At 39.1% G+C, this 26680-nt stretch overlaps 1 protein-coding gene across 15 annotated transcripts in view; it reads right to left on the bottom strand.

The window, feature by feature from the left end:
* Window positions 1–26680, bottom strand: part of TASP1 (taspase 1) — a 154556-nt gene that overhangs the window by 41910 nt on the left and 85966 nt on the right. For 11 of the 15 annotated variants that reach the window (XM_065590819.1, XM_065590823.1, XM_065590821.1 and 8 more), the window contains one exon: window positions 14669–14779. The exons of the other annotated variants lie outside the window; for them this stretch is intronic. In XM_065590819.1, the coding sequence (XP_065446891.1) occupies window positions 14669–14779 (111 nt within the window). The remainder of the gene's footprint in view (window positions 1–14668; window positions 14780–26680) is intronic. 15 annotated transcript variants of the gene reach the window in all.

Below are 26680 nucleotides of genomic sequence, written 5' to 3'. Positions count from 1 at the left end.
TGAACACTGAAATGTCAAAACATGAGTAACATAATTAGAGTCAAATTCTGCTGTTAGATGCATGTGAGCACATTATCTTAAATAAAAGTTCCACATGCATATTTGAGGGTAGAGTTTAGCTCATTGATCCTGATCCTGCAACGGACGTAGCATCCTCAACCACTAACTAAAATGGGAGTTGAAAGTTCAGTAACATACTAGGAGACGCTCAGTGCCTGGCAGAATTTGGACCCTTAATGCAGTATGCATCACACAAAAATGTGTCTTTTCCCCCCCATGGTAGTGTTTCCCCAAGTAGTGAAGGCAGTGTTGGTGATCGTTGCTGACTGGGAATAAGCAAGGGCAGGAAGTGCAGATCTTGAACCCTGGCATCTTTGGCATAATCCAGTGTCCAATCATGGGTGCTGGGGGGGAGGGGAAAGAGAGACCAGCAAAATAGCATCCCAACGTCCTTAAATCCTAAAAACGACTACTACTAACACTAAAACTACTACAAAAATAACAAAATACTAGCTATATACAAGAATAAAACAGTCTTTTTTGTGTTTTAGAAAATGCATTACAAGAGACGAGAGAGCGGTAGAGGCTCTGACTTGGACCACGCGGTGAAACTGAGGGCGCGGCTGGTGCAGCCCACCCTTTGCCTTGGATGAACCCCTGAGGTGGACCAAGGGACATTACTACTTTCAAAGCCTCTGGCTCCGGATGCATGGTGAAGGGTATAGGTCTTAGGCAGTGCTTTCCAAACTTGGGACGCCACTTGTGTAGGGAAAGCCCCTGGCAAGCCGGGCCGGTTTCTTTACCTGCCGCGTCCTCAGGTCCGTCCGATCGCGGCTCCCACTGGCCACAGTTCACTGCTCCAGGTCAATGGGAGCTGCTGGAAGCAGCGCAGGCTGAGGGACATACTGGCTGCCGCTTCCAGCAGCTCCCACTGGCCTGGGGCAGCAAACCACGGCCAGTGGGAGCCGCGATCGGACGGACCTGTGGACGCGGCAGGTAAACAAACCGGCCTGGCCCACCAGGGGCTTTCCCTACACAAGCGACATCCCAAGTTTGGGAAACACTGCTCTTAGGGGAATACAATAGGGACCATCGAAGAACATATCTTTACTGCAAACTGTTTAGGTAGAGAATGTTTCTTATTCATCTAATTAAAAAGAGGAAAGAATAAATTCATATTTCTGTATTTAGAACTTTTTTGGATAGGTACACTTATTTACTCATATTACTACATGACTATAGCTGTGCTAAAGGAGTTGCACGTATTTTAGAACAGCCATAAAGACAGTGTACATGAAGAGTTCCATCTGCTTAGTCAAGCTATGTTGGATGCTAGATAGGTTTGATACCACACACATCAGGGTCAGCTATCTAAAAACACTGATATAAAGAGGATCTTGAAACTATTTTAGTCCTACACATGTTCGTGCTATGCACAAGGGACTTGACTTTGTAAAGTGCTGAGTGCCCTCAACACTTCCTGAACTTAAAGTTTAGAACATATTTTATCCTCTTAGATCTAAAAACAGCATCTGTTGCGAGCAAGACATTAGGGAGAAAAGAGGAGTACAGACTGCTAAGGGACACATGAACAGCAATTAAAAGGAACACTCGGCAGAGCATTTTTCATATTTGTTCAGCTATTTTTAGAAGTTTTAAAAGACATGAAAACTTGAAATGTGTTTTACTGAAATTTTATCCTGTATATTATATTCACCATGGTGTGTTACTAAAAGGATAGGACCTAATAGTACCCACACTGATTTTGCTTAATCCACATTGGGCTCTTTGCACATATCTTAACATAAAATTAAGACTTTAGTAAATGTATTCTATACTGGTTGCCTGAAAATGTATTTTATTACAGTGGAAAGATGCGGATGCTATGCAAATCTCTGTTTGGGCCACTGGTTTGCAAACATAACCAACTTCTGCTCTCATACACCAACACAGGTTTATGTTGGCATAAGGAGGAAGAATTTTGCATACAGTATCCAAAGATATAAACCTGATGAATCAAGCCGATAAATATAACAACCCATCGCTGTGAAAAGACAAGGTGCTCTTCAGTAGCTTTGTGCAACAGATACATAAATTATATTTTATCATGATAGACATTATCACCAACTTAACCTAACTTCAGAATTTAATAATTCAGCATTTTATTCCGATTTGACGGTTTGGGAAGTGCTATGAAGTGATTTCTTACATATATTTGTGTGCCTTATTCGTTTAATCTAATAATGGCCTCCAAAAAATAAGCGACCCAATTTTCACAGCTCAGGACTCACTGCTCCCATTGAATTCAGGCTAAGGCTGAGCATCAGAGGGCTCAAGCCGACAGGTTTCCTCTCAGAAACTACATGACAAGCAAGTTCTGTCTGTAAATTGAAACCCTGTAGAAAACCGACCAATTTTAAGGGGAATCTAATCCTTATGAGAGGCTGTTAGATTACAACCCCCAGCGCTTGATCCACCGAACAGATACACAATAGTGCAAGGACACGAGACTTGACCCTTCTGGTTTGCCTCAGACTTCAGCCTTAGTTTCCAAGTCCATTTAAAACTTAGTCTTTGCTGAGATTGACAAAAAGAGTGCCCAATTGTTGTGGTGTATTTGGTGATGGTGGGGACCTGCCTATTAGAAACCCAGGCTTGGTGCCAACTCTTTATTTAGAGCATTAAAGATCAGATATTGGGTGATAGCTGATAGGTAAATCCATTCTAAGGCATATGTAAAATTCAGCAGAAGCAATGTTCCATTTAGTATTACCAGCTCCAAGGACTAGCCAGTCCCCCATTAGGTGTATTGTATTTAGATCTACTGTCCTCCATACTACAGGAACCACTACTAGCGTCATTGTAATTAACATTTTATGTCTTGATAATTTGGATGTAAACGTTTACTATGGAAAGGTATAAGCACTTGAGTGGCAAAACTATTAAGCAGTACTGATGGAGTGCAAACAAAGTAATATTTCCCAGTTTTAAATACGTTTGCATTAGGTTACTAAAGAAGGTTCAGGGGCCATTAGTCCACAAGGATGTTCATTTTCTACTACGCCACTGGACTAAGCCTGTGCACACCTCAAATTGAAATGAAGTCATTTGCCCTGTCTATGCTGATGCTTTGCATCACATTAAATTTAGTGTTAAAGCTGTACAGGGTATCTTTGATAAAGATAATTGATATGAATACACGCTAAATGGAGAGTCAGGTTTTGATTTCATGCACCTTCATTTGTTAAATGTGTAAACACAAGAAAGTATCTGGATCCACAGATCTCTAAATTTTAGGATAACAAAGTAACTGAAACTACCACAGCAATTTAAAATAAGTTGGATTTTAAAGAAGCTGCAGCAAAAATTTGTCCTCTGCTTGAGACTTTACATGCCAGATTTTTAAAGACATTTATATAATTGAATATAGTGCATGCCATTAAAAATACGTGTTCATTTAGGAGAATCATAAACAGACCCTTTAATACAGAAGTAGAAGCAAGGCCTGCTAAAGCACATACCGAAAGGTATTTTTAAAATGCTCTCCAGTGTCAGCAAAAAAACCTTAACAAAACCCACAAGAGCAGTGAGTGATTCTAAAGAGAGATAATTTCATTTAAGGAGCTGTATGCTCATTGTCTGAAGCAAATGATGAATGTTGTAACAATGCTTTTTATTAAAGCTTTCACGGTTCTATTTATATTTGATATGTACACACATGGTATCTACCTCCACATATATTACATTAGAGTGGTGGTGGGCAACCTGTGGGCCACATGCAGTCTGTCAGGGTAATCTGCTGGCGGGCTGCCAGACAGTTTGTTTACATTTGCATAGCCGCCCACAGCTCCCAGTGGCCACAGTTCATCGTTCCCAGACAATGGCAGCTGCGGGAAGCAGCGCAGGCCACAGTGACTTGCTGGCCGTCGCTTTCACAGCTCCCATTGGCCGGGAACGGCAAACCGCAGCCTCTGGGAGCTGCGGGCGGCCGTGCAAATGTAAACACTGTTGCCCATCTCTGCATTAGAGGGATATTTAAAAAAAAAAAACAAAAAAAAAAAAAACAGAGACATACACACAAATAACTAAACAATGCTGTTTTGATGGCGAATACCTATGAGGACAAAGGAGGATCTTGACTATAATTTCAGATTTCCAGTTTTACAGTTAACTGTATTAATCAGATTCTGGGCTGAAGAAAAGGAGAGATGTTAGCTTCTTTACCAGTTGGGCTGGAAGCTCTCAAAGGACCCCTTGGCAGTTTCATTTTCATGGCAGTAAGCTACAGAGCTCAGCAAATAAGGTGGGTTGTGGGCTTTCAGAGCAAACTTATCAATGCATGGATTAAGTACTGGCAGACCCTGGCTCTTCACTTTAAGCTTTTGCTTTACATATTAATAATGTAAATGGATGCTAGTGTTTTTAGGTTGCTATTAAAAACAAAGTACTTTTTACTAGGTTTTTATAGGCTTCCAAATTCCAAAAATCAAAGACTTTAAGCCAACTAATGAGTTTCATGGAGAAAATGAAGACAGCATTTCCATTCTCTTTTTTAAAAAAGAATCACTAGCCACCATGATAGGGTTGGAAAGGACCACCTGGCTCATCTAGTCCAACCCCTTGTATCAACCATTAGAGTTTAATAAGGTGTTAACTAAAGTTTCGCCTGGAGCACACGTTCAAAATGTTTTAGTCTGTATTGCTTCTATTAACTTTTTAGCCAGTTTTATTCCACAAAGGAGTGTTAACAATCTTAACTTTATTTTTAAAAGCGTATATATACTTAAAATATGTAGAGTATGTTTACTGTTAACATGTAGTAGGTTTCTCTCACTCTAGGACTGGTACAGCCTTTCCTCAGTAGGATCTCCCCCTGCTCACATGGGAAAGGGGCAGCAATGGCTCTATGGCAGTTTTCTCCCCCTCCAGACCACCATGGATGCTGCAAAGGTTCTGGGAGATGGGATGGCCCCATGGCAGAGCTAGGAAGTGGCCATGCTGTGTAACTTTGTCCCCTGGCAGTCCAGTGGTTATCTGAGCATGGACCTGTTCCCCATCAATCACCATGACCAGTGTGGTATTAGGAGAGCTCCCATCCTGGGAGCTCCAAAAAATGTTAAACCCTTCTCCCGAGAGTGGGGTTTGCAAGGTTCTCTCGTCAGATTTTCCTGCCAGAGTTTGCTTGGCTTTTTGAGCTATCCTCCTGAAGTTCTCTTTAGGAAGGTGCAATCTTAGCAACTGAAATGTCATTATAGACATCAAAATACAGCCAGGCTTACTGTACCTTGAATCTCCATAAACAATCAGCAACACATCTTCATTAGCACTATAGGTGAGTCAATTACATTTAGTGTTCATAGCTCAAGTTTATATCTTCAGTCTACCTTGCTAAATATTATTTGGTACTGGTGTCCAGGGCACAGTCACAAAATGATTGCCAAGAAGAGAGATTTCAACAGGATGGTCCACACAGATGCGATTAGGACACTGAAGACCAGTTTGCTAAAACTTGTTTGTTCTCCCCACTCCCCGCCCAAAATGTTTACTTTATAGAACAGTTATGATCTAGTATTTGAGAGTATATAAGAATGTTAATAGCATGACATCTTTTTTTTAAAAGGATATATGCAATATAAATTACACTGCCAAAGAGTAATGCCTAAGTTATGCGCTTGCAAACATCCCTATATATTCATGGAAGTGATAGTGTGGGAAGCACAGAGGATGAAATTCCTCTTGCTGAAGACCAGTCACTAGACTTAATGGGGATTTGAGTGGTGCATAGACCCTGTGCTGGCCCCTTCACGGGGTAAATATTTCACTTAGAGTGAAAAACACACAAACTATAAACAAATGTTAAAAATCTATTTAAGACGGGTGTCTAAAGCCTCCCATCAAAAGATTAGGAAGTAGCCAATTTTAATGAATATACTGATGTGGAGCTTCATTATTTTTGTTTTTTAAACTGAAGATAATTTCTCAAATTACTCATGGGATTTTTCCACCATGATTCATGAGTTACAAGATCATCTGTAACTCATGTCAATTACAAAAAACAAAAAACAAAAACAACCCACAAACCAACCAAGAAATCCTGATAACTGGTGACGTAGACAACATTGATCAATTTTTCTAAAACATTTTTCTCTGCAGTCTATAAAACTCTGAAATAACAGTATCATTACATGTTTAACATTCTAAATCAGGAAATTAGATTTCAAAACTTGGCCAGCCAGGAATGGGTAATCAGTAGTCAGTTTTCCTTCTCTCCCTCCAGGGAGAGGATGGCTTGTACATGAGGGTATTAATGTGAAAGCACTAGTGAAAGGAAGGTCAATAGAATACTCCTTGGATTTGGAACAGAAGGTGTTGAAATTAACATTCTTAAATCCTGGGAGTCTTACCCTTACCATACAAGCCATTACTTTGTACCTGAGAAATGGTGTTCTCAATCATGATCTTGATCCCAGCACTTTAGAGGATTTTAAATATTCTGAGCCCAAATCATAAAATACCTTGAAGATAGAGACCAAGATCTTGAATTTGATGTGATACTGTATGGAAAGCCAGCAGAGACCACAGAGGACAGATTTGAAGCATGCAGCTGTATTATGTATTAGTTGAGGTTTCCAAATAGCTGCTGTTTTCATAAGCGGGGTAGAATGTTTTGGTGTAGTCAAGTCAGGAGTAACAAAGGAATGCAACAACTGAAGTCAAGGCATCATCCACCAGAGTAGGGGCTATTAGACAGACAGCCGTAGAAGGTAGAATGTTTTACTTGCAGAAGCTAGTCTGCAAGAGCTTGGTGTACTTAAAGAATTCAGGAGCATTCAGTCCTCAACGTGTTTTCCTTCTCCAATAAGCATGATCTCCAGTTTCCGAGGGTTCAACTTCAGCTGGATAGTATTCATTCATAAACTAATCTCAGACTGGCAATTGGCAAATCTGGTCTAATGATACTGTCATAGTGCGAAGATTAGGTAGACTTACACATTATCTTGACACTTGGGTTCACGGTCTCTCACCATTTCTGCCAGTGGTTGAAGGTAAGTATTGAAGAAGAGCTAAAAGAGAATTGATCCTGTGAGATTCTGCACCTTTGCCACCAGATGCCATCTCACTTGCAGTTCCCCATCCAAACTCTTTAGGGGCATCCCTCCAGGAAGATCTCAAACAATTTCACTGCCTTTCCCTTGACCTCGGCAACTGCCCTCAGATGGGACAGAAGTATCATGAACAAATGCTAGAGAGAGGTCCACGAATATGAGAATAGAGGTCTGTCCACCATCCTCTGACATCAAGAGATTGTCCATTACCACCGCTAATGCCATTTCTGTTCTATTCCCTGGACTGAATTCAGATTACACAAGGTCTCAGATAATGGATACTATTAGTGAACTTGAGCTATAACCCCACCCCTATTTAGTTATTTTCCATTGAATTATTTCATGTTATAGTTAAGTGTATACAAAATGATACATAAATGTTTTCCAATGATAATTAACAAGAGCAGATCAGTTATTTCATGTACAAACTGTACCCTAAAATACATTAATACAGCAACCTAGGCAATAAAAATTTGAAAATATTTTTGCCTCCTAGGACTCAAAAGCATCAGATTCTGTTTATAGTTTTTGAAGGGTTTTCTTTAATACTTCATAAGAAACTCTAAACTACAATTCATAATATTTCCATGTGGACAGTGTGAATCTCCTGCCTGTGAGATGGCACAAACGTTTACTCTCAAGTCTGCATTCCTCAAACTTGGCCACATTTGAAAGGAATGGATGAGTAACAAAATCCACTGTTTTGTATGAAAGATATTTGTGTTTATAGAACATCATACTTATTCTGTATACCAATCTACTGCTCTTCTATTTATTACATTAAACCCATTCCATTTACAAAAGTTTAAATTTAATTTCCTCACCTCCTACTCAATCAGAAATTGTGTGTTATCCATAATATTTTGGCTCTAAACAAAGAGATGAGGGAAGCACATCACCTGCTGTTTAAACAGCTCCAAGTGTCTAAGCCAGGCATTCCCTAATTGGAAGAATTCTCAAGGTTCTGCGGAGATTTCAAGAGTTCTGTAAACAGGAAGCAAGGATCTGATGGCAAAGGCCAAAATCAGCAATGCAACGGGTCCAATGCAACTACATTTTTACTTTTGACTATCCACTTCAGTTCTCCCTTGCTAAACCATTCTTTTTGGCTTGGTCCAGAACTATTTTATTAGAAGTTTAATGTGGCCACAAAGTACAAGTTTAAGAAAGAGGAGCAAAAAAACCAGCCATGCTGTCTGTAGTAGGCTATTAACCTAATTTATCCAGTTATTTCACAGTAGAAGGAAAACTTGTATGGTATAATATAGCTTAAGTAAGTTTTATATCAGTGAAAATCAAAATCTGTGAAAGTTCACAAGAAAATAAGAATTACTTAGTTTAAGCCTAATATTTAAGCATAAATTTTCCCCTTGGGTAATATTTTGCAAAAATTAATGTTGGCCTGATTTTCAGAATTGCCAAGCACTCACAAAACTGCACTGTTAAGTTTGAGACTCCTCAGTTGATGTGTTACTGGAAGCAGTAATATTCAGCTGGATTTTCAGTATTCATTCACAGATACCAATATGCATTAATAGTAAGCATGAGTAATGGATCAATATCTAACATGTGCCAAATATGTTTTGGAAAGCAGTGACTGAGAATATATAATAAACAGGTTTTAATTACAAACAGGCCTAATGCACATTACAAAATAAGCACACCATTTTTTTTCTATTCTTAACAAAAGCAATGAGCATTTTGACAATGAATGCTATTCATTTAATCTGCTTTTTTATTTGAGTCTTTCCAGGAGTTTTGGAAACGTGAATGAGTTAACTCACAACTCCTGTGAATTTGGGCACTATCATCCCTATTATAAATGGGGAAGCTAAGGGATACCAAAGCAAAGTAACTAATTTAAGTTCACACAGCATGTCTGGGACAAAGCCAGGGACTGAACCCAGAGTCTCCGACTTCCAATTATGCTTGTAATCAGAAAATCTTCATCTCCAGAAAGGATAATAGCCTTTAAAACCAAGTTTAAGCACAGTCCTAGTTCAAAAATGTTATTCTGTCCCACCTAACTAGATTAATAACACACTTTTCATTCCACATGGACTTTATTACTACTTTGCCAAAATCTGCCTCGCTGAAACAGCCCCAAGTTTGTCACTACTGAATGGCTTTTCTGTTCATCCTGCAGACCAGCTTGTTTATCTATGGCTTCTAGCAAACCTTTCATATAGTAAGATGTTTTTCCAATTAGTCACCAAGAGGAATAGCTGCTTTTGCAGGAGTCTCCTTAATGTGCAGTCAGTACAGAGGATCCAAGGTAGACACAGAAAAAAAACTCAGATGCCCTATCACACAAAACTTAAGTAAATCTGCCCATCTTTCTCAGTCAGAGTTTTCTATGACTGGGAAACCCCACGATAAAACTGTATGTAAACACTGCTCTTGTGTTGGTATTGTCATAGCCTTACTGCCACAAACTAAATTAAAAGAAATCTACTTGTTCTCCTTCAATATCCTGGTATTTCTTTTAATCTTTTCAGAATAGGTTCATTTAGATCAACTTTTTTAACTTAAATTTATGCCCACAGACCTCATGTTTCCTTTCTCAAGACTTTTGCTGACTATCTTCTGTTTCTTATTCCTCAGTATTAGTTCCTTCAATATCGCACTATTCTAACCTATTATTTCATTCATGTTTTCCTCCCCAGCACACTTTCGTTTCTACTCCCAAAGCCTTGTATATAGCACCAAGGTCATGAAGTCCCAAAGGTTATGCACTTGCCACGTGGATCAACTGGGAAACCATAGATGATACTCATTATCTTGTCCGATCTGGACAACCTACTGACAATACATTCCCCAAGACGTCTACAAATTAAGTTTACCTTGCCGAAATGCTTGTGCAGGAGAGTCCCCTCTGAAACATACACAAGCAAAAGTACCTAACAACATACTTAAGTCCCATCCACTTTAATGGGGCTCAGTGCATTGCTGAATCTGGGGTCCAAAGGACACACCGAGGACTCATCCTTCTAAACCCAGGAAAGAAACATGATAGTCCTGTTTTCTCCACAATCCAGTTCCCTTTCTTACTTTGATTCCATTCTTCTCTCTCCAGCCTGTCCCTGCACCCTTGCTCTAAATATCTGGTGCCTTGACCTGTATATTGTGGATACAACTGGGAAGAGCTTTGCCTGTCCTGAGCAGCCAGCACTGAAAACTACCAACAGATAGGAATATTGAGGGGGTTAGAGTTAACGAAGGTTTTCAGGATCTTTACCAAACACCATTTCAATTTTCTCCATTATCCTCTTCACTATTAGCACCACAGGTGAAGCAGATAAAAGGCTAGGTAGCGTTCAATGTAATGATGTCCTTTAACATTGTTTGCACTGGATTTAAAAGATTTCATACTAAAGAACATTGATATAGTGATCCGGGAGTTCACGTTTGTTACTGGCTTGGTGAAATCAGTCTTATCATGGAGTCACAGACAGTTCCCTTAGACACTCCAGTCTATCTTGCCACCCAGGTAAGCTGGACTATGTGATAAATGGTCACTTACACCAAAAAAATCATAAAATATTCAGATTGCACCCAGTCTCAAGAGACCAGTTACAAATGCAGGTCAATTTCCATCCTAGATCTCACACCAAAAAACAATGTTGGCAGCCGATTCTATACTAAACTAACTAATGACTTATTAGCTAGCTAAAAGGAATGAGAGTTATTGAGAGGTTAAAGCAGGTAAAAATGTATGTACCAGTGAGTCAGACTTTATACTTTCAAATGGAGCAGAGATGTAGTAATCTGCCAGTTTCCCAAAAGTCTCTCAACACTACCCAGAAAACTCTGGGGATCTCAGTCTTCTCATTCAGTTATTCTGTCCTATTACAATCCAAACAATCCAGAGAGGAAGAATTTTTCCTTATGTTCATACGTACAGCATTTTCTTATAGAAAAGAAGCTGACAGAATGACTACGCAAGCTTTTTCTTTGATGGCGGAGAGAGAGGAATGCATTTAGTCTTTGTGTGCGATGATCAGAGAGCAATGTCCACTGGCCTTCAAATGCTCGAGAATTAGCACTTTCCTGTTAAAGTTCTTCATTTGCATTACACAAGGCTTCTTTCTCATTAGATGCGTTATTTAGTTGCATACAATATAAATGTTTGCTATTACATTATAACAGGATACAAATAAGTGAAAACCATGTTAATAACATCCCATTAGTTTTCATGAAGTTTAAACACTACATACACTCTTACACGTTTAACAATCGCTTTGATGTATATACCAATACACGAGTGAACGGGCCTGGCTTCCTGCTACGAGTTTATAAGCTGATGCCTAGGTCTTTGCCAGAGGTGGTACTTGGCTTACCAGCATCACACATGTAATAGCCATTTAAAAATAAAATAGTTCACTATACAAGATTGCTTCAAAAGCTTCTTACCACCAAGAAACAGTAAGTTACTGGAGAATCATGGCATGAGTATTTTTGCTTGAAGTAATTAAAAAAAAACACAAATCAACCTAAAAGAATATCTATTCCCCCACCCCTGCATTTGCCACTTAACTAGCTCCTGAGCTTTTGGTCTGTAATCAGCTGGTTAGCACACAGTATTATTATTAAAGAACTATTTTTGTCAGCCGTTTTCTTATGGTTTGGTGTGCAAATCAAAAAAAAGTTCTGGATCTAACAAAACTCTTATTTCAATTAGTAATATAAGAATTCTAGAGAGCATATAATGTCTTGAATTGGGCTACATTTAATCTTTCCCTTTACATTTTCCATTACAGTAAATTAGAACTGCCAAGAATGTTTTTTTAAGACAAAGATTTGGATCCATATCGCCAGCATTTGCCCAACACCTTCACAATACTGTTCTGAATTAGACAGTAATGTTATAAAATGGGTAAATCTTGCCTACAATATAGCTGCTTGTCTTAGGCAGATTACTGCCCAATTCTGTGCCAGTAGGCTCAGGGGTATATGGTTAAAATGTGCTAAAAATATATTGGTGCTACTTTTAAGCAGACACCATCTTTGTTCTGTCTTTGTACAGTGGCTAACACAATGAGGTCCTGGTCCTTGACTGGGGCTCCGAGGCACTTCTGCAATACAAATATTCTACCAGGACCTAAAAAATTGCATCTCTCCCCATATCACACAAATTGCAGTGGTGGTCAGATGCAGTGCTCAAGATGGAGATCTAGCTTTCTACATGGAGAGGAGCTAATGGCAAGACACTTGCAGTGAAGACCCCATAGGCTCTAAAACTTGCTTTCCCCTTTGCTTTCTGAACATACTGTAAGATCTATCTTTTCTCCCAGTCATGGGAGAATAACATCTGAAGGGATGAGTTTTGTCTTAGCCAAAGCTGTTTATTACTGATCTTAATTATTCAGGGATAATTAAGCAGCATATTGTTCATATACACATTTTACAAGAATGAAAATTTAGCATTGCAAGGGAACCCAGAGCATGGAAGGGGCATCTACCAACTGATTATTTTTACAAATCATATTAAATAAAGTACCTGTGTAAACAAGTGTTCTTTTTTTATCATAACATGAATTAATTTCACAATATTTTCTTCATTTTCAAACTTCACCTTGGGATACAGAGATACAAATACACACTAAAATATAAAGCAAGGTGAAAAGTCTCTCTTTGCTTAAGGTAAAGTTTCTGTTTCTGACAAATAAATAAAAGGAAATTTCCAGCAAGTTATAAATATTTGGTCAACATTAGGCAGCAACTTTTAGTTGACCTAAATATCACAAACAAACACCTTATTTACAATTTCAAGTGATTTTGCCATTTTGCTGTTTCCAGAAAACCTTCAGGAAAGATCATGAACATTTCAGTTCCACTATAATAACTTGACAAACTAACACCAAAATTAAATATTACCTCTTCAGAACTTCAAGTTGAATACCCTCATCACAACTATTATTTGGCTTCCAGAGCTTGTCTCTACCACCACAATCTAGTTCTCCAATTTTTCTTGACTTTGTCTCACCTGGATTTAGGGACTGAGCCCTTTTTGCACTGCAATAAATGGCATCAGACAGTGTAATATTTTCAATTATGACTAGCCAAGTGACATTTAGAATATTTAGGATTTATATTTTTAAACAACAAACCAGCAAACCTAACTATACCTTGATGACATAGATTTAAGCATAATCAGAGTTTAAGAAATAGGATTAAAGCAGTAAACTGCACACAGTGCTGCTTTCTTATCATCAGAGTTAGCTTCAGGCCTGGTACCAGGCACATTATAAAATGTATCAGGTTTCCATTGCCCTCTCTTTGTTCTAGCAGTAGCTAGAGAAGATAGTGATACTCAGACCTCAGTGGTACAGGAGCCAAATTAGTGAGCAACATTACCCAAAAGAGCCACAGCAGTGTGAATTCATTGTTTCATTTACTGCATCCTGATGGGTTAATAATTAAATCACACCGTGTTTTAATATCATGTGCTGCAAAGAGGTGCAGAAGACACATTAAAGAACCACTTTCAGCTCCTGAGTCTCAGTTTGAGTATCACTGTGCTAGAGGTTCACACACCTATATATTGTTTGTGTGTGAAGGTTTGACATGGTATTTCTAGATTGAAATAAAAATAAGTAATTAGTTGCAATTAAGAAGTTTTCCAGTAAGGCACTGCCTCTGACCACATCACCGAGGAGCAAGGTACTTGCACACTTAAGAGACATATGACCTATGCTCAACTGCTTAGGAACTTAAACAGTCCTTATGTTTCTGAATGCTGCAAGATTAGACTACAGTGAAGCTTGACATATTACATATGTCAAAAGTCTCACTGTAATCCATGGTATCTCCTGGACTCTAGGTTTATCTAGAATTGATTAGAATGTGAAAATCTGACGCTTTGGGTGACATTTGTTTTCTTACTTGATTTTACTGAAGTTTTGTACTTATATTTTTCATACATACATACAACAAAATAGTCAAAAATATGTGACACAGAATGACTGAATACGATCCACAATTGTAATCATTATGTTAAGGGAGAAGGAAAAAAACAATCAGCATTTGCCTTTCCTATTTATTGTCTTCAGTGAAATCTATATTTCTTTTTCTGAAAAAAATTAAATTATTTAATTCACAAACCAGAATCTGTCCACACACAGGATTTTTAATCAAAAAATAAAATGGATCTTAATTTCCACTAGGTAAAAAAGGGGGCATGGGAAGAAGCATTTTATAGCCTCTATGATTATTAAATCACTAATTCCTAACAAACTCACTCTATATTATAGTCAGTGATTCAACCTAGAAAATTCCTCCCTCTAAACTATCTGTTCCCTGGCTTTTAACATTCAATGACTTCCCAACCAAGGAATAGATTTCCCTTTCCTGTATGTATTTTTCTGTGGTTTAATTTATCATTCACTAAATACATTACAACATACTACTTAATCTCTGTCTACAGCTTCAAGACCACCAAGTAGCTCCAAGAGGAATTGCAAAAATATATCTGATTATATTTTAATGGACTGTTTTTCTTTTCAAACAGAAATGATAAAACATGTACGGTTAGGCAGTTTTCTGATGAATTGTATACTTACTAATAAACTTGTTTTGCATAGTCTCTAGCAGAGCCTGGTGGGCATCTTCTGTTTGCAAAGCACGTGAACATTCTCTGGCCAGTATGGTCCTTACAAGGTGCTCTCCACAACCTACACAAATATCACCACCAAGAATGATTAGAATATAGTTACCATTCACAGGTACTGATAGTTCTTTTATAACCACACAGTAAAGAGCTGTATTTGCTAGAGGATTTCACTATTGTATTAAAGGTTCTGACAGTGGTTCCTCTGCAAGTCCAAATATCAGCAATCGAACCTGACAGTATAATTCACTTAAAGCTCCATGGTAAAGACACATAGAGAAAAGAGGCAAGGATTAAATACACAGAAAGCAAACAGGTGAGGAAAAGGGGTAAGAAGAAAAGGGAAAGTATCATGGTGTACGATTAATCATCTCCCTCCAGATTCTGCAACCCATAACTCACATGAGTCATCTACATACAAGTAATCATACTGGTCACTCAAGTGAATAATTATGTAATCTAGCCCTTAGATTAGAAGTCTGTAAAGCACAGATCTACCTTACACAGATATCTTCTGGTCATTACATAAATGATATAATATTACTAAATGTAATAATCTGAGCTCAGGTTTTAGAGCCAAAAACTTCCAAACTTAATCCCATCTTTAACACGACCTCCCGGTATGATTTAGCCTTTCTGCCTCAGTTTTCCAATCACAACATGGGAATAAGGGAAGTTTACTTGTAATTAGGTTTTTGAAGGCACAACTGCTCTTGGGTTTTATGTTTCTTGCTAAGAACTCCTCTAGCTCACAAAACTTTGTCTTAAGGAACTGAGAGTGTTTCATGCAGACCTTTAGTCACTGCCTCAATGTGTTAACATAGCCTTCTGCAATTTACTGACAAGCAGGAAGAAAAGTTACTTAACCCATGCTTCTGGTGTATATGTTAGTCTTTTCATCTGTTTTTTCTGCTATGGTATGCTGTATGTCTATAATGGTCCTTTAGCATGTACAGTTCAGTTTAAGTTGTATGCTGCATGTTTATTACAACTATGTTTTCTTGGACCGGAGACTGAATTTGTGATACTTTTTGGGCATAAGATATTACTATCCTATTCTGTCTTCCACAAACTGGCAGGTTTTATTCCACTAGTCAGTGGGAGGATCAGATAGCAATGATCTAAATAGGCCCCAATTACACTGCTCTACAGCCAAAATGCTTCTGAAATAAATGTAGTCAAACTTTACTAATTCTGGGTCACTGAGAATGAAAATGATGCTTAAAATTGTTGATTAGCTCTAGTTTTCAAGATATGCTATTGGGTCAGTATATACTACCCTTGACTTGGGAATGGCGGAGGATAAGTGAGTTATAAAGGGAAGGGATCTCAATTTAAACCAGAAATGACTAAAATACATCTTTGACTGGATCTATGAATAAATCTATGACTGGGTTTGGACAGTGCTTGCTTTTTAGGCAAAACAATGAATGATGCAATCTGAAGCTGGTATTGTGTTCAGACATGATATGAATTGCATCATGTTATTCCTAAAAGTCATGGATGATGCAATCATAACGAAGCTTACATCACTCTGCTGAACAAATTGCTCTATATCAGCTCTAGAAATCATACAGTGTCGTGCTCTATTTGTCAGTGTTTGATTTTGCAAAGGGACACATTTCTGTTTAGCCAAAGTGAGCAGAGATGCCTCGTACTTGTATGAACAGTGCAGATAACTTCTGCTATGTTTGTGGTGAAGTGACTTTTGCATCACAAAAGCGCAGTATAACCACTATGGTTAAGAAAGCCTATCACCTTTATTTTGGCTGCAAAATTGGAGATCAGGATAAGAGGTGGGCCCCACACATATGCTGCAACACTTGTGCAACAAATCTTCGCCAGTGGTTGAACAGGAAAAGGAAATCTATGCCTTTTGCAGTGCCAATGATTTGGAGAGAGCCAACATATCATACCAGCAATTGTTACTTCTGCATGGTGCCTCCAGTTGGGAAAGGTGTGTCAAAAAAGAAAAAGTGGACTGTGCATTATCCAAACATTCCATCAGCTATACGCCCAGTACCCCACGGAGAAGGGCTGCCGATTCCTGATGCACCAGAATCATTCTCATTTGAGTCAGACGAGGAAGAGGAAGAGGATGAAACTTCTGGTCCTGAACCATCAATGTCACAAGACCCACATTTTCTCCCATCCTCCTCCTCTGAACCACACCTCATAACACAAGGTGAACTGAATGACCTTGTCAGGGATTTGGAACTACCCAAGAGTAAGGCAGAGCTGTTGGGCTCCAGACTACAGCAGTGGAATCTCCTGGCAGGTGATGTTAGGGTTTCCATGTTCCGTGACCGTCAAAAGGATCTTGTCCCATTCTTCTTCATGGAAGGTGATCTTGTAGCCTGCAACAACATCGATGGTGTGATGGCAGCCCTCAACATCGTTCACGATCCAGATGAGTGGAGACTGTTCATTGATTCATCGAAGACGAGTCTTAAAGCTGTTTTACTGCATAATGGCAATGTTTTGCCATCAATTCCAGTTGGTCATGCAGTCCATATGAAGGAAACCTATGACAACATGAAACAACTTTTGAGGTGCATAAACTATGACCAACATCAGTGGCAGCTTTATGGCGATTTGAAGGTTGTTGCTCTCTTGCTTGGTCTGCAGACTGGATACACAAAGTACTGCCGTTTTCTCTGCGAATGGGATAGTCGTGCAAGAGATTCCCACTACATCAAGAAAGATTGGCCACTCCGACAGTCATTGGAGCCTGGGAGGAAAAGTGTTCAGCATCCACCACTTGTTGAATCAAGAAAGATTTTGTTACCACCCTTACACATCAAGCTGGGTCTGATGAAGAACTTTGTCAAGGCCATTGACAAAACACAAGCAGCTTTCAAGTACCTCCGTGGAAAATTTCCAAGGTTAAGTGAAGCTAAGATAAAGGAAGGTGTCTTTGTTGGTCCTCAGATTCGTGAACTTCTTCGAGATGATGCATTTGACCATGCACTGCGTGGCAAGGAAAAGACGGCATGGAAAGCCTTCCAGTTAGTGGCAATAAATTTTCTCGGAAACAACAAGGCAGACAACTACAGGTTGTTGGTGGAAAACCTCCTCAAGGCATACAAAAGCCTTGGTTGCAACATGTCACTAAAGATACATTTTTTGCACTCTCATCTAGATTTTTTTCCACTGAACTGCGGAGCAGTGAGCGACGAGCACGGCGAGCGATTTCACCAGGACGTTGCAACAATGGAGAAACGCTATCAGGGCAAATGGAGCCCTTCAATGCTTGCAGACTATTTCTGGACAGTGACAAGAGATGCTCCATTTAATGAATGCAAGAGACAAGCCAAGAAGTGCCGAGTAGACACTCAATAGGACTAAACTATGTACATAATAGTTTTTTGCCTTTTGTTTCATAATAAATTTTATTTATATAACCCTTTTGCTGATTTTTAAAGTATTACATAAACAGGACAGGTGGAATATTATCATGTAAAGCAACCATAAACACATGAAAAGACCTAGGTTTACAATTTATGAGTAAAACTCTACTATCTACACAATATACATAGACATAAAATGTAAAAACTTAAATATCTTAGAACCAGTAGCCAATCAGTTGTTTTAATTGTCATATTTGAATTCAGCACATCAAAATACATAATAAATAGCACATTTTATCTCTGAAGCAGACGACTTCTCAAAAATTGTAGACCAGTGTTATATCTATCTAGGAAAGCTGAAGTGGGCTGTCAACTGTGCTCCAGTTAGCAAAATAAATAAATAAATAAAATAAAATAAATAAAATAGGCCTCCTAGAGAGTTAGCAAGTCAGCCTAACTGAACAGCTGAGAGATGAAAATGATTTAAAGTCATTTACATTTAGGTCACTAGTTATTGGCCTTGGTCGTTAGGAAATTCCATTATCAATCCTCTGATTCTACTTCTGTTTGGTATGGAGATATCACGTGTAAACTTCAAGAACAAAGATTGTTAGAATTAGGGTTACTATTTTGAGGCTTTTTTTTTTTTTTTTTTTTTTAGGCACATGATGGTCCAATGTTTAGTACTGAAAATCTGTTTTTAAAATCTGTATTATTTTCCATGAATATCAATTTTTTCCATCTAAACCATCACCCTACAAGCACACAGGAGAGATTAGCTATTCTACTCCACAAATAATTTTCAAAAAATGCAACAACTGTAGCCAAACCGGAAGAAAAACATGAAGCACTAAATGTGGTTTTGTTAGGGCACAACTTCATTCACTTAAAATATCAGGGAATACCCGCTCCAGTCCAATTTAGCCAATAACCATATCCCTTCCATCACTAGTACCTGCAGTGGACATCGACCCCATTTTTGTAGTTACTAAGTTGAGACATTTTAACCTAACTTCCTGACTCCTGAGCCAGTGAGGAAGATGAAAAATCCACTCTGCCATTCCTTTCCAGCCCCCAAGGAAAAGGTGACTAGCATAAATGCCCACAGTGGATCATGAGGAAACCTAGTTCTATTCTGATTCCCTGGGTAGGAGGCTGGGTGTTGCCAGCCTCACTACGGTGAGATCCTCTAGGGTCACCTGGAAGGGCAGTCCCTTCTTGCCCAGTCCAGTCACTTATTGTTTCTCCCTGCTCTGTCCAGGTATACTTCCCCCTTCCTCCTCTCTGCCACCAACTGCAGAGGGATCCCCCCCCCTTTTCTTCCAGTCGGAAGGACAAAGGACCCGCTGCATACAGTTCCAGTGAGGACACTGTTCATTGCCAGATTATGGCAACCTTACTTTGGCTTCCTGGTATTCCTATGTTTTTTATTAAGTAATTAAAACAATCCCATTAACCTAAAAATCAAGGAGATCTACTGTACAGGTCTTTCCAAAAAAGAGTCTACTGTGTGTTTCCTCAGACTGCTAGAGCTAAAAATGTTATACCTATATTTATCTATTTACTTGATGTCACACACATCTGGAAATTGTGATTTTTAAAACAGGTGCTTAGTATGTCTGGTTCAAGCATCTGCAAATAAAGTACAGTTAATATTTTGTCATTAAAAATATGAGGGTATTGTTTCTTACTTTCTAGATGCAATAAAATGCAATTTTATCTGTTGATTCATTTTGGAAAGCAGCTCTAAAAGTTTTTCTTCTCTACTATCACAACCTTAGACTTTGCACCTTGAGTGCAAAACTAATGACAGCAATTGGACTGACCGCTTACTTTTTTATAAACTAGTCAAAAGGCTCAATTTCTGTGGTTCCTCCCACAAACTCCAAGGCCCCAAAACTTTGCTGCTACAAAGCCCATGTGTAATTCCAGCGCAAAAGGCTTCTGCTCTGCTGCTTCAGAGCTTAAAACTCTGGCTTTAGCAAGATGCTCTTCCCTCACTGGTACAGAGAAATAAGTCTATCACCTCATAAGCTCAAATAAGATAAGCTACATTAATGGTATTTTACAAACTGAGAAAACAGCTTCATTGAAATAAATGGGTGGGGTAATAGTAAGGGCTACTAAAAGAGAGCTCTCAAATCAGGGCCGAATTAACCTTTTGTGGGCCCTGCCTTCCTGCTCTGCCCTGAGGCCCCATCACCACTCAGCCTTTTTCCCCTGAAGCCCCGTCTGCTGCTCGCATGGGGAAGGGGAGAGCGAGGCCGAGAGGGGGCAGAGAGGAGCAAGCATCGGGCAGGGCCTCGAGGGGAAAAGGCCAAGCGGGGGCAGGGCCCCGGTCCAGGCACCAGGGCCCCTTCTTAGTGTGGGGCCTGGTGCCATTGTAAACCCAGTACTGACTCAAATCACCAGTCGAATGAATTAACTGTTGATAGTGCTTCAAGATTTCTTTTTTAAATAAGGGCATGAACATTCTTATTATTCTACAGTATTTAAAATATTGCACTTACTACAAGTTACAATTGTTGCTTTGACTCTTCAAAAGGCAGCACAAATTAATGGATTGAGCACCAGGCTTGGAGCCAGAAACTCTTGAGTTTTATTCCCAGCACTGCTATTAACTTGATCTGGTCACGGGTAAATCATTTTTAGAGTCCGATCCAAAATGTGCTGAAGTAAATGGAAAGACTCCCACTGACTTCACAGGTCCTGACCTCTGTGCTTGTGTCCCCATCATCTCTGCTGGAGGGTAATTAGTACTTCATATTTTCTAAGCACGTAGAAAGAATAATCTCAAGTATTTTCTCTATATTTGTATGAAGCTCATAATACCCATTGAGACCAAAGGCTAATATGCCAGAAAAACAAACAGCTCAAACATGGTTCAGATGGGGAAGGGATATAACTGATGGCACTCTCCCAAACTCAGGCTACAACCGGAGTTCTGCAATGCTAAAGTAAGATGCAATTTAAAGTATATTGTGCAGATTTTCATGTGATCAGTGAAAATGTTAAATGCTCATATTTAATGGTTAGGCTTCAGCATTCCAGACTCAGTGACTATTTCAGCCTGACTGCAGACTCTGGCAGACACCAGTGCACTGGTTTATATTTCATTCACATTTTTAGTGTGTGATTCTATTCCGAAAAGAGACTGAAAATGGAGTATTCTTACTCAACAGATCTGCTCCCTAGGAGTAAATCAGCACAATCCTATTTCTGTATACAACACTGAATACACAAATTAGCCTGAAGATCCAGAGATAAGAATAGTGTCTAGTTCACTCTGGCTTGTACATTCAAAAGATAGGCTGCAGTAATTTAAAGAGACTTAGAGTATTTTTAAACTTCAAAAATTTAAACATTTAAAACAGATCAATACAAAACCAGTGGTCTTCTGGTCTCTCCTCCACTGTGGAAGTAACAGTGGGAGGGGTAATTTGTAGCAAATGTTAGCCTGGAAATAAGGCCTGTAACTCCATTATAGTGCTCCAGTCCTGGCAGCTCAGAAAGTACACATGTAGTGCCAGCCTTCCAGCATGTTTCCTTTAAGTGAGCCATACAGCCCCTATTCTTGGCTTCTTGTTAAGCCAAACAGACAAACTTCAGATACATTAATGCAGATTTTAAAGAACTCAACTCATTTGGCATTACCAGCAAAACATGGAAAAGAAATTTAATATGGGAGAAACTCCACTGAGAGATATTTCAGACAATTTGATAGAGGTGTTTCCAACAAGTCTTTAAACAAATTGAAGTACTAATTTAATGGAAAGTAACTAGATAGCTTGAATGTGGAGTCATATAGGCCAGGTCTACGCTAGAAACTTTTGCCGGTATAGTAGTGTTACTTAGGCTTGAGATTTTGTGTGTGAGACATTTCTACCCTGGCAAAACCCCTAGTTATATTAGCATACATTAGCTTTTGCCAGTATACCTTATTTTGTTTGCCAAACCGATAAAAGCTATGCTAACAAAAGCACTTTGCTGTTATAAAGTGAGTGCACTAGGAAGGTTATATACTAGTACAGCTCTACTGGGAAACATTTTGTAGTGCAGACTAGGCCACAGTCAGAGAACCTCTATTTTATTAGTTTATTTGGTATCCAGAAACAATTCTATATTACCTGCAAACTCTTAACTTGGAAAGGGTGCTTACAGAACTGGTAACAAATAACTGTGCTTCTTCTGAACAGTATTATTTTGTTAGTCCCCAACTCACTTTACTTCTAGTAGCCTCATTTCTACCTTCTACACCATGACCCAAAACAAGAGCGAATAGGGAAGGTACTAGTCATGGCTGTTCACTTTCTATCTAAGAAGCTTGAATCCTTAGTCAGCACCTCAGATAACAGACCTGAATGCAGTCTTCATCCATTTAAGAGGAAAAATATGATCCCTTGGCCAGCCCGGTGGAAGTTTCACTGCTGCATGCAGTCAGTCATTCCTTCCTAGACTGACAAGACCCAGGAGTACAAAGGCGATTCGTGGGGCAATTTCTAATGACATTTAAAACCAACTCAAGCTAGCACTGATTAGTCCTGAACCTTCTTTAAAAAGAAGTACGTTCAGCATGATGGAAGGTCGGAATTGGGGGGGGGGGGGGGGAGGGGGGAGGAATTTGATGGAGTGTCTTGAGAATCCTCGTAGCAACAGAGGAAAAAAGACATTGGTTCGCCAATACAGTTTTCCTCAGACTACAGATAAAGAGTATGTCTACACCGCAGCTGGGAGGGTGCTTACCAGAGCAGGTAGACAGACACGTGCTAGCTCTGCTTGAGCAAGTGCACTAAAAACAGCAGTGTTACCGCGGTAGCACAGGTGGATAGCTCAAACTAGCCACCTGAGTACAATCCTGGCCAGACCCCATGGTACGTAGTTGGGAGGCTATTCTGAGCCGCCACTCTGCTCCCCCTGGCTATACTGCCATCTTTAGGAGAGCTAACACATTTATCTACCCACAGGCTCCCAGCTTCAGCATAGACATACCCTTAGATGACTGCACTCTCTAGATCCATTGAATTTGTGTCATCTGTTTTATAAAACCAGTAGAAGCGCAGACTATAAATGAGTCAATGCAAGTTATTCTCCTGAAGTACTATGTACAATATATCCAGATATGCCCAAATTAATATGAGAGACCACATGGTAATCTAGCAGAGACCCCGAGAGGGCAACCCAATTTAGAAAAGTCACCTACCTGCTCCTCTGAACACACCTGGTGCCTTTGAAAATCCCTTCGTATTCTCCCCTTCAAAACCTTCAATATTTCTGATTTCACCTCGTTGCTCCTCTGTTGTCCCTTCCTCCTTATCCTCTGCCCAAGCCTCACTAGTCACTCACTTGTTTCCATCCCACTGCCATCTTCATGCCTCCTTTGATGTGGCAATCTACTCCTAGAACTTCCTGTTCTGTTGCAATTTGTCGCATCACCCTCCCTTAAACACAGAAGCTACATGCCCTATTCTTCTCTTCAGAGACTGTAAACAAAAAGCAAGATTTCAAAGAGTTACGGCATTCTCATGATGTATTCTTTAGTAGTCAAAACTAGTCATTACATGATTGCTGAAAACCTTGTACACATTTCACTCCATTTTTTTTTTAAAACTCTCATTCATCAAGGGACATCTTAAATGTAGGGCCCTATGCTGCAAACCCTTTTTATAACACAGAGCATATAACTGTACATAATTCATTGATAGAAGTTTGCTGGATCAGACCTTCATATTGAGCTGTGGCAGAAGAGCATTACCCATGCAAATTATACTCCTGAGGGAAGTCTGCACCAAAAAAAATTCTGCAAATTTTATTTGTCAATAAATAAACGTGGAGGCTCCAGCATGGCAGTGGAGAGCACAGGCCACTGGCTGCACAGAGGTGGGAGATCATCCTACAGCTTTCCCCCACTTCCTCCTGGGACAGGGATTCGGCGGTGAGGTTGCACCCGACCCTGACAGCGCAAGGGCTGGACCTGCCCCAGAAACACCCTCGGATCCTGCCCTCTGCACCAGGTGTGGACAGACAGGCTCTGCCCAGCAGGATCCAAGTGTGAAGGGGCTTAGCTGGGGGGATCCAGGCATGGGTGACAGGATCTTGTATGGGGCAATCTGGGTGCAGGTGGCTCAGTGAGGGATCTGGATGCACAGGGGCTTGTTGTGGGGTTCTGAGTAGAGGGGCAATGGGGCATTTTCTGCAGGAAAGTAAAGAAATTCTGCAAAGGGATATGAATTCTGCGTGTGTGCAGTGACGCAAAATTCCCCTGGGAGTAACATTAGTAGCCCTGCAGAAATACACACACTTAATTTGCATAATTTAGAGCAAATAAAATGCAAATTAACTGTTGCTCATATGAAAAGTCTGTTATAATTGGATATGGATTGAATGTAAGAAAAATGGGTTTAAAAATGTCATGTGATATGATATACTTTAGCCTTAGCAATTTAAATACATAGGTTACATAGTACAAGGAGGCAACCCTTGAGAGCACAAGGGGAAGGAAGAGGGAAACACTTCCATGAATCCTGTCAACTTCTTAATCAACAAGAAAATCCCCTGTAAAATGTAAGGTTCCCAGAAAACAGAAAAGGCGCAAGCCGCATCCCTCACTATGATAATATAATATGAACTGATATACTCTGCTACAAGCAGTTATTCGTGAGATCATTCTAACATTGCCATGTTACTTCCCATGCCAGAAAGCCCCTGCCCAAAATGGAACTGAGATATTCTCCCATATGAATGCAAGATACAGTACAGTATAAAAAGACATGGAAAATCCATGGGGGTGCTACAGAATGCATTTTGTCCACAGGTCGCAGTTTGGGTACCTATATTTAGTAACAGTAGAAAAAGGGAGAAAGAAACAAGATTTTGAACAGTTTCTCTTGTATCCTGCTCTTAAAATAGAAGAAATCCTAATTTTTTGGTTAAAACATGAGTAATAATTTCTAATCCTTCACTGAAATTTCTTCCTCAACAACTTCCTTTGTTATTCTTCATAGAGTTTTTTTTTTTTCCATTCTCTAAACAAACTCTGACTATTCTTATCTGGTGACAAATGCAATCAACCCCAATTAAGGAAAACTGAGCCCACAACTATCTGTTTATGTGTGACTAGTAGTTTGAATAATTATTTGAAATCAAATTAGAGAATGTTACTAATGAATATTTTATCATTGCAAAAGGTAGTGCTTTTACAACAAACTATAAAAAAAAAACCCAAAAAAACAGATGCTGCAGTAAAATGAGTGATGGAGTAACTTTACTCCTTTTCTTAGGCAAAATAGTCTGCAGCTTTAAAAAAAACAAAAACCCACCACATTTAAGCCATATGATGCAAAAAAGTACAAATCTGAGATTGAGTAAAGTAATTAGAAAAATCACCAAGACAAGCCCATGTGTCTCCAACTTTTTGAGTGCAAGCAGATGTTTACTAATTCAAGATTTTGATGCAACTCCTAAAACAGGCCTCAAAATGAGATTAACCATCTTTAAACAAGATGTATAAGATCATTATTTCCCTTGAGAATGACTTTCTTAAAGAGCTCCGACACATTAAGTTTGTTACAAAAGGCTGAGAGAGATGGAAAACTGAAAGTGGGTTATAGGACATGTGCAGCCCACTGACATTCCTGGGAAATCTGAATTTGGAGAGATCGAAGATCAACTACAAGGAAAACCAACTTTCAATACTACCACCATACCACACATCCCCAGGGATTAACAGTGATTTTTTTTTTTAAGCATTCATGTCAACCTATTAATAAAGCAGTAAACTTACAGAGTGTTGCTAGTAGTGCATTTGGAAATCTTTCAACACATCACATGCTAGCAGTCTGTAGGGACAGATAAGTAATGAGAAGAATATTTTCCCAATTTTAAAAGGAAACATTTGTTACTTCAGTTTTCAATACAGCAACATCTATTTTTCAACAGGAGAATTTATTATATAATACATCACCTACTCTTTGACAGGGCAAAGGTTGGGGAAAGGATTTACTATATTACTTTGGGGATAGATTACTTAGAATTTTGAGGGCTATAGAAAGTAACAAAATGGGGAAGCTGATAAGTATTAGATCATGTATTATTGCAGGCTTTGCAAGGCCTCTTTCTCTACCCAAACCTGGAAACTATTATGTATAACAAACTAATGCAGGAGCTGCAGATGAAATAAGCGATGTGGTGGAGAATCTTCTAATCTTTTCTAGATCTTACAATATAAATGTTTTGGGTTTCACTCACCTGTAATCTAGCCATCAATATCAGCTCATTTCTGTGGAAGTTAAGTTTATGTATATTGCAATGACTCAAACATACTTCAGCAGGTTTCCAAAATAAATAAGTAATCTTAATGTGCAACTGATTATCAGTTTCTGATAAAAAGATAAGTCTTGTTTGTGTGTTCCACTGTTTCACATTACAATCATTTTTAAGTTTATGTATCATCACAGACTAATGTAACTGTTTCTGGCACATAGAAACTTCAGGAAATTGAAGTTTACTTTAGTTCAGCATCATAATGGAAAGGAAGTCAAAATAGTGACAAGCCAGTTTACAGTGGGATCATTTTAAACCTACCAACCATCGATTACTCAATTTTGCAGTTTAGCAAG

Source organism: Chrysemys picta, chromosome 3, assembly GCF_011386835.1.
Source record: "Chrysemys picta bellii isolate R12L10 chromosome 3, ASM1138683v2, whole genome shotgun sequence".
Taxonomy (NCBI): domain Eukaryota; kingdom Metazoa; phylum Chordata; order Testudines; family Emydidae; genus Chrysemys; species Chrysemys picta.
The sequence above is the reverse complement of the archived record's forward strand: the minus strand, read 5'-3'. Positions and strand labels throughout refer to the sequence as shown.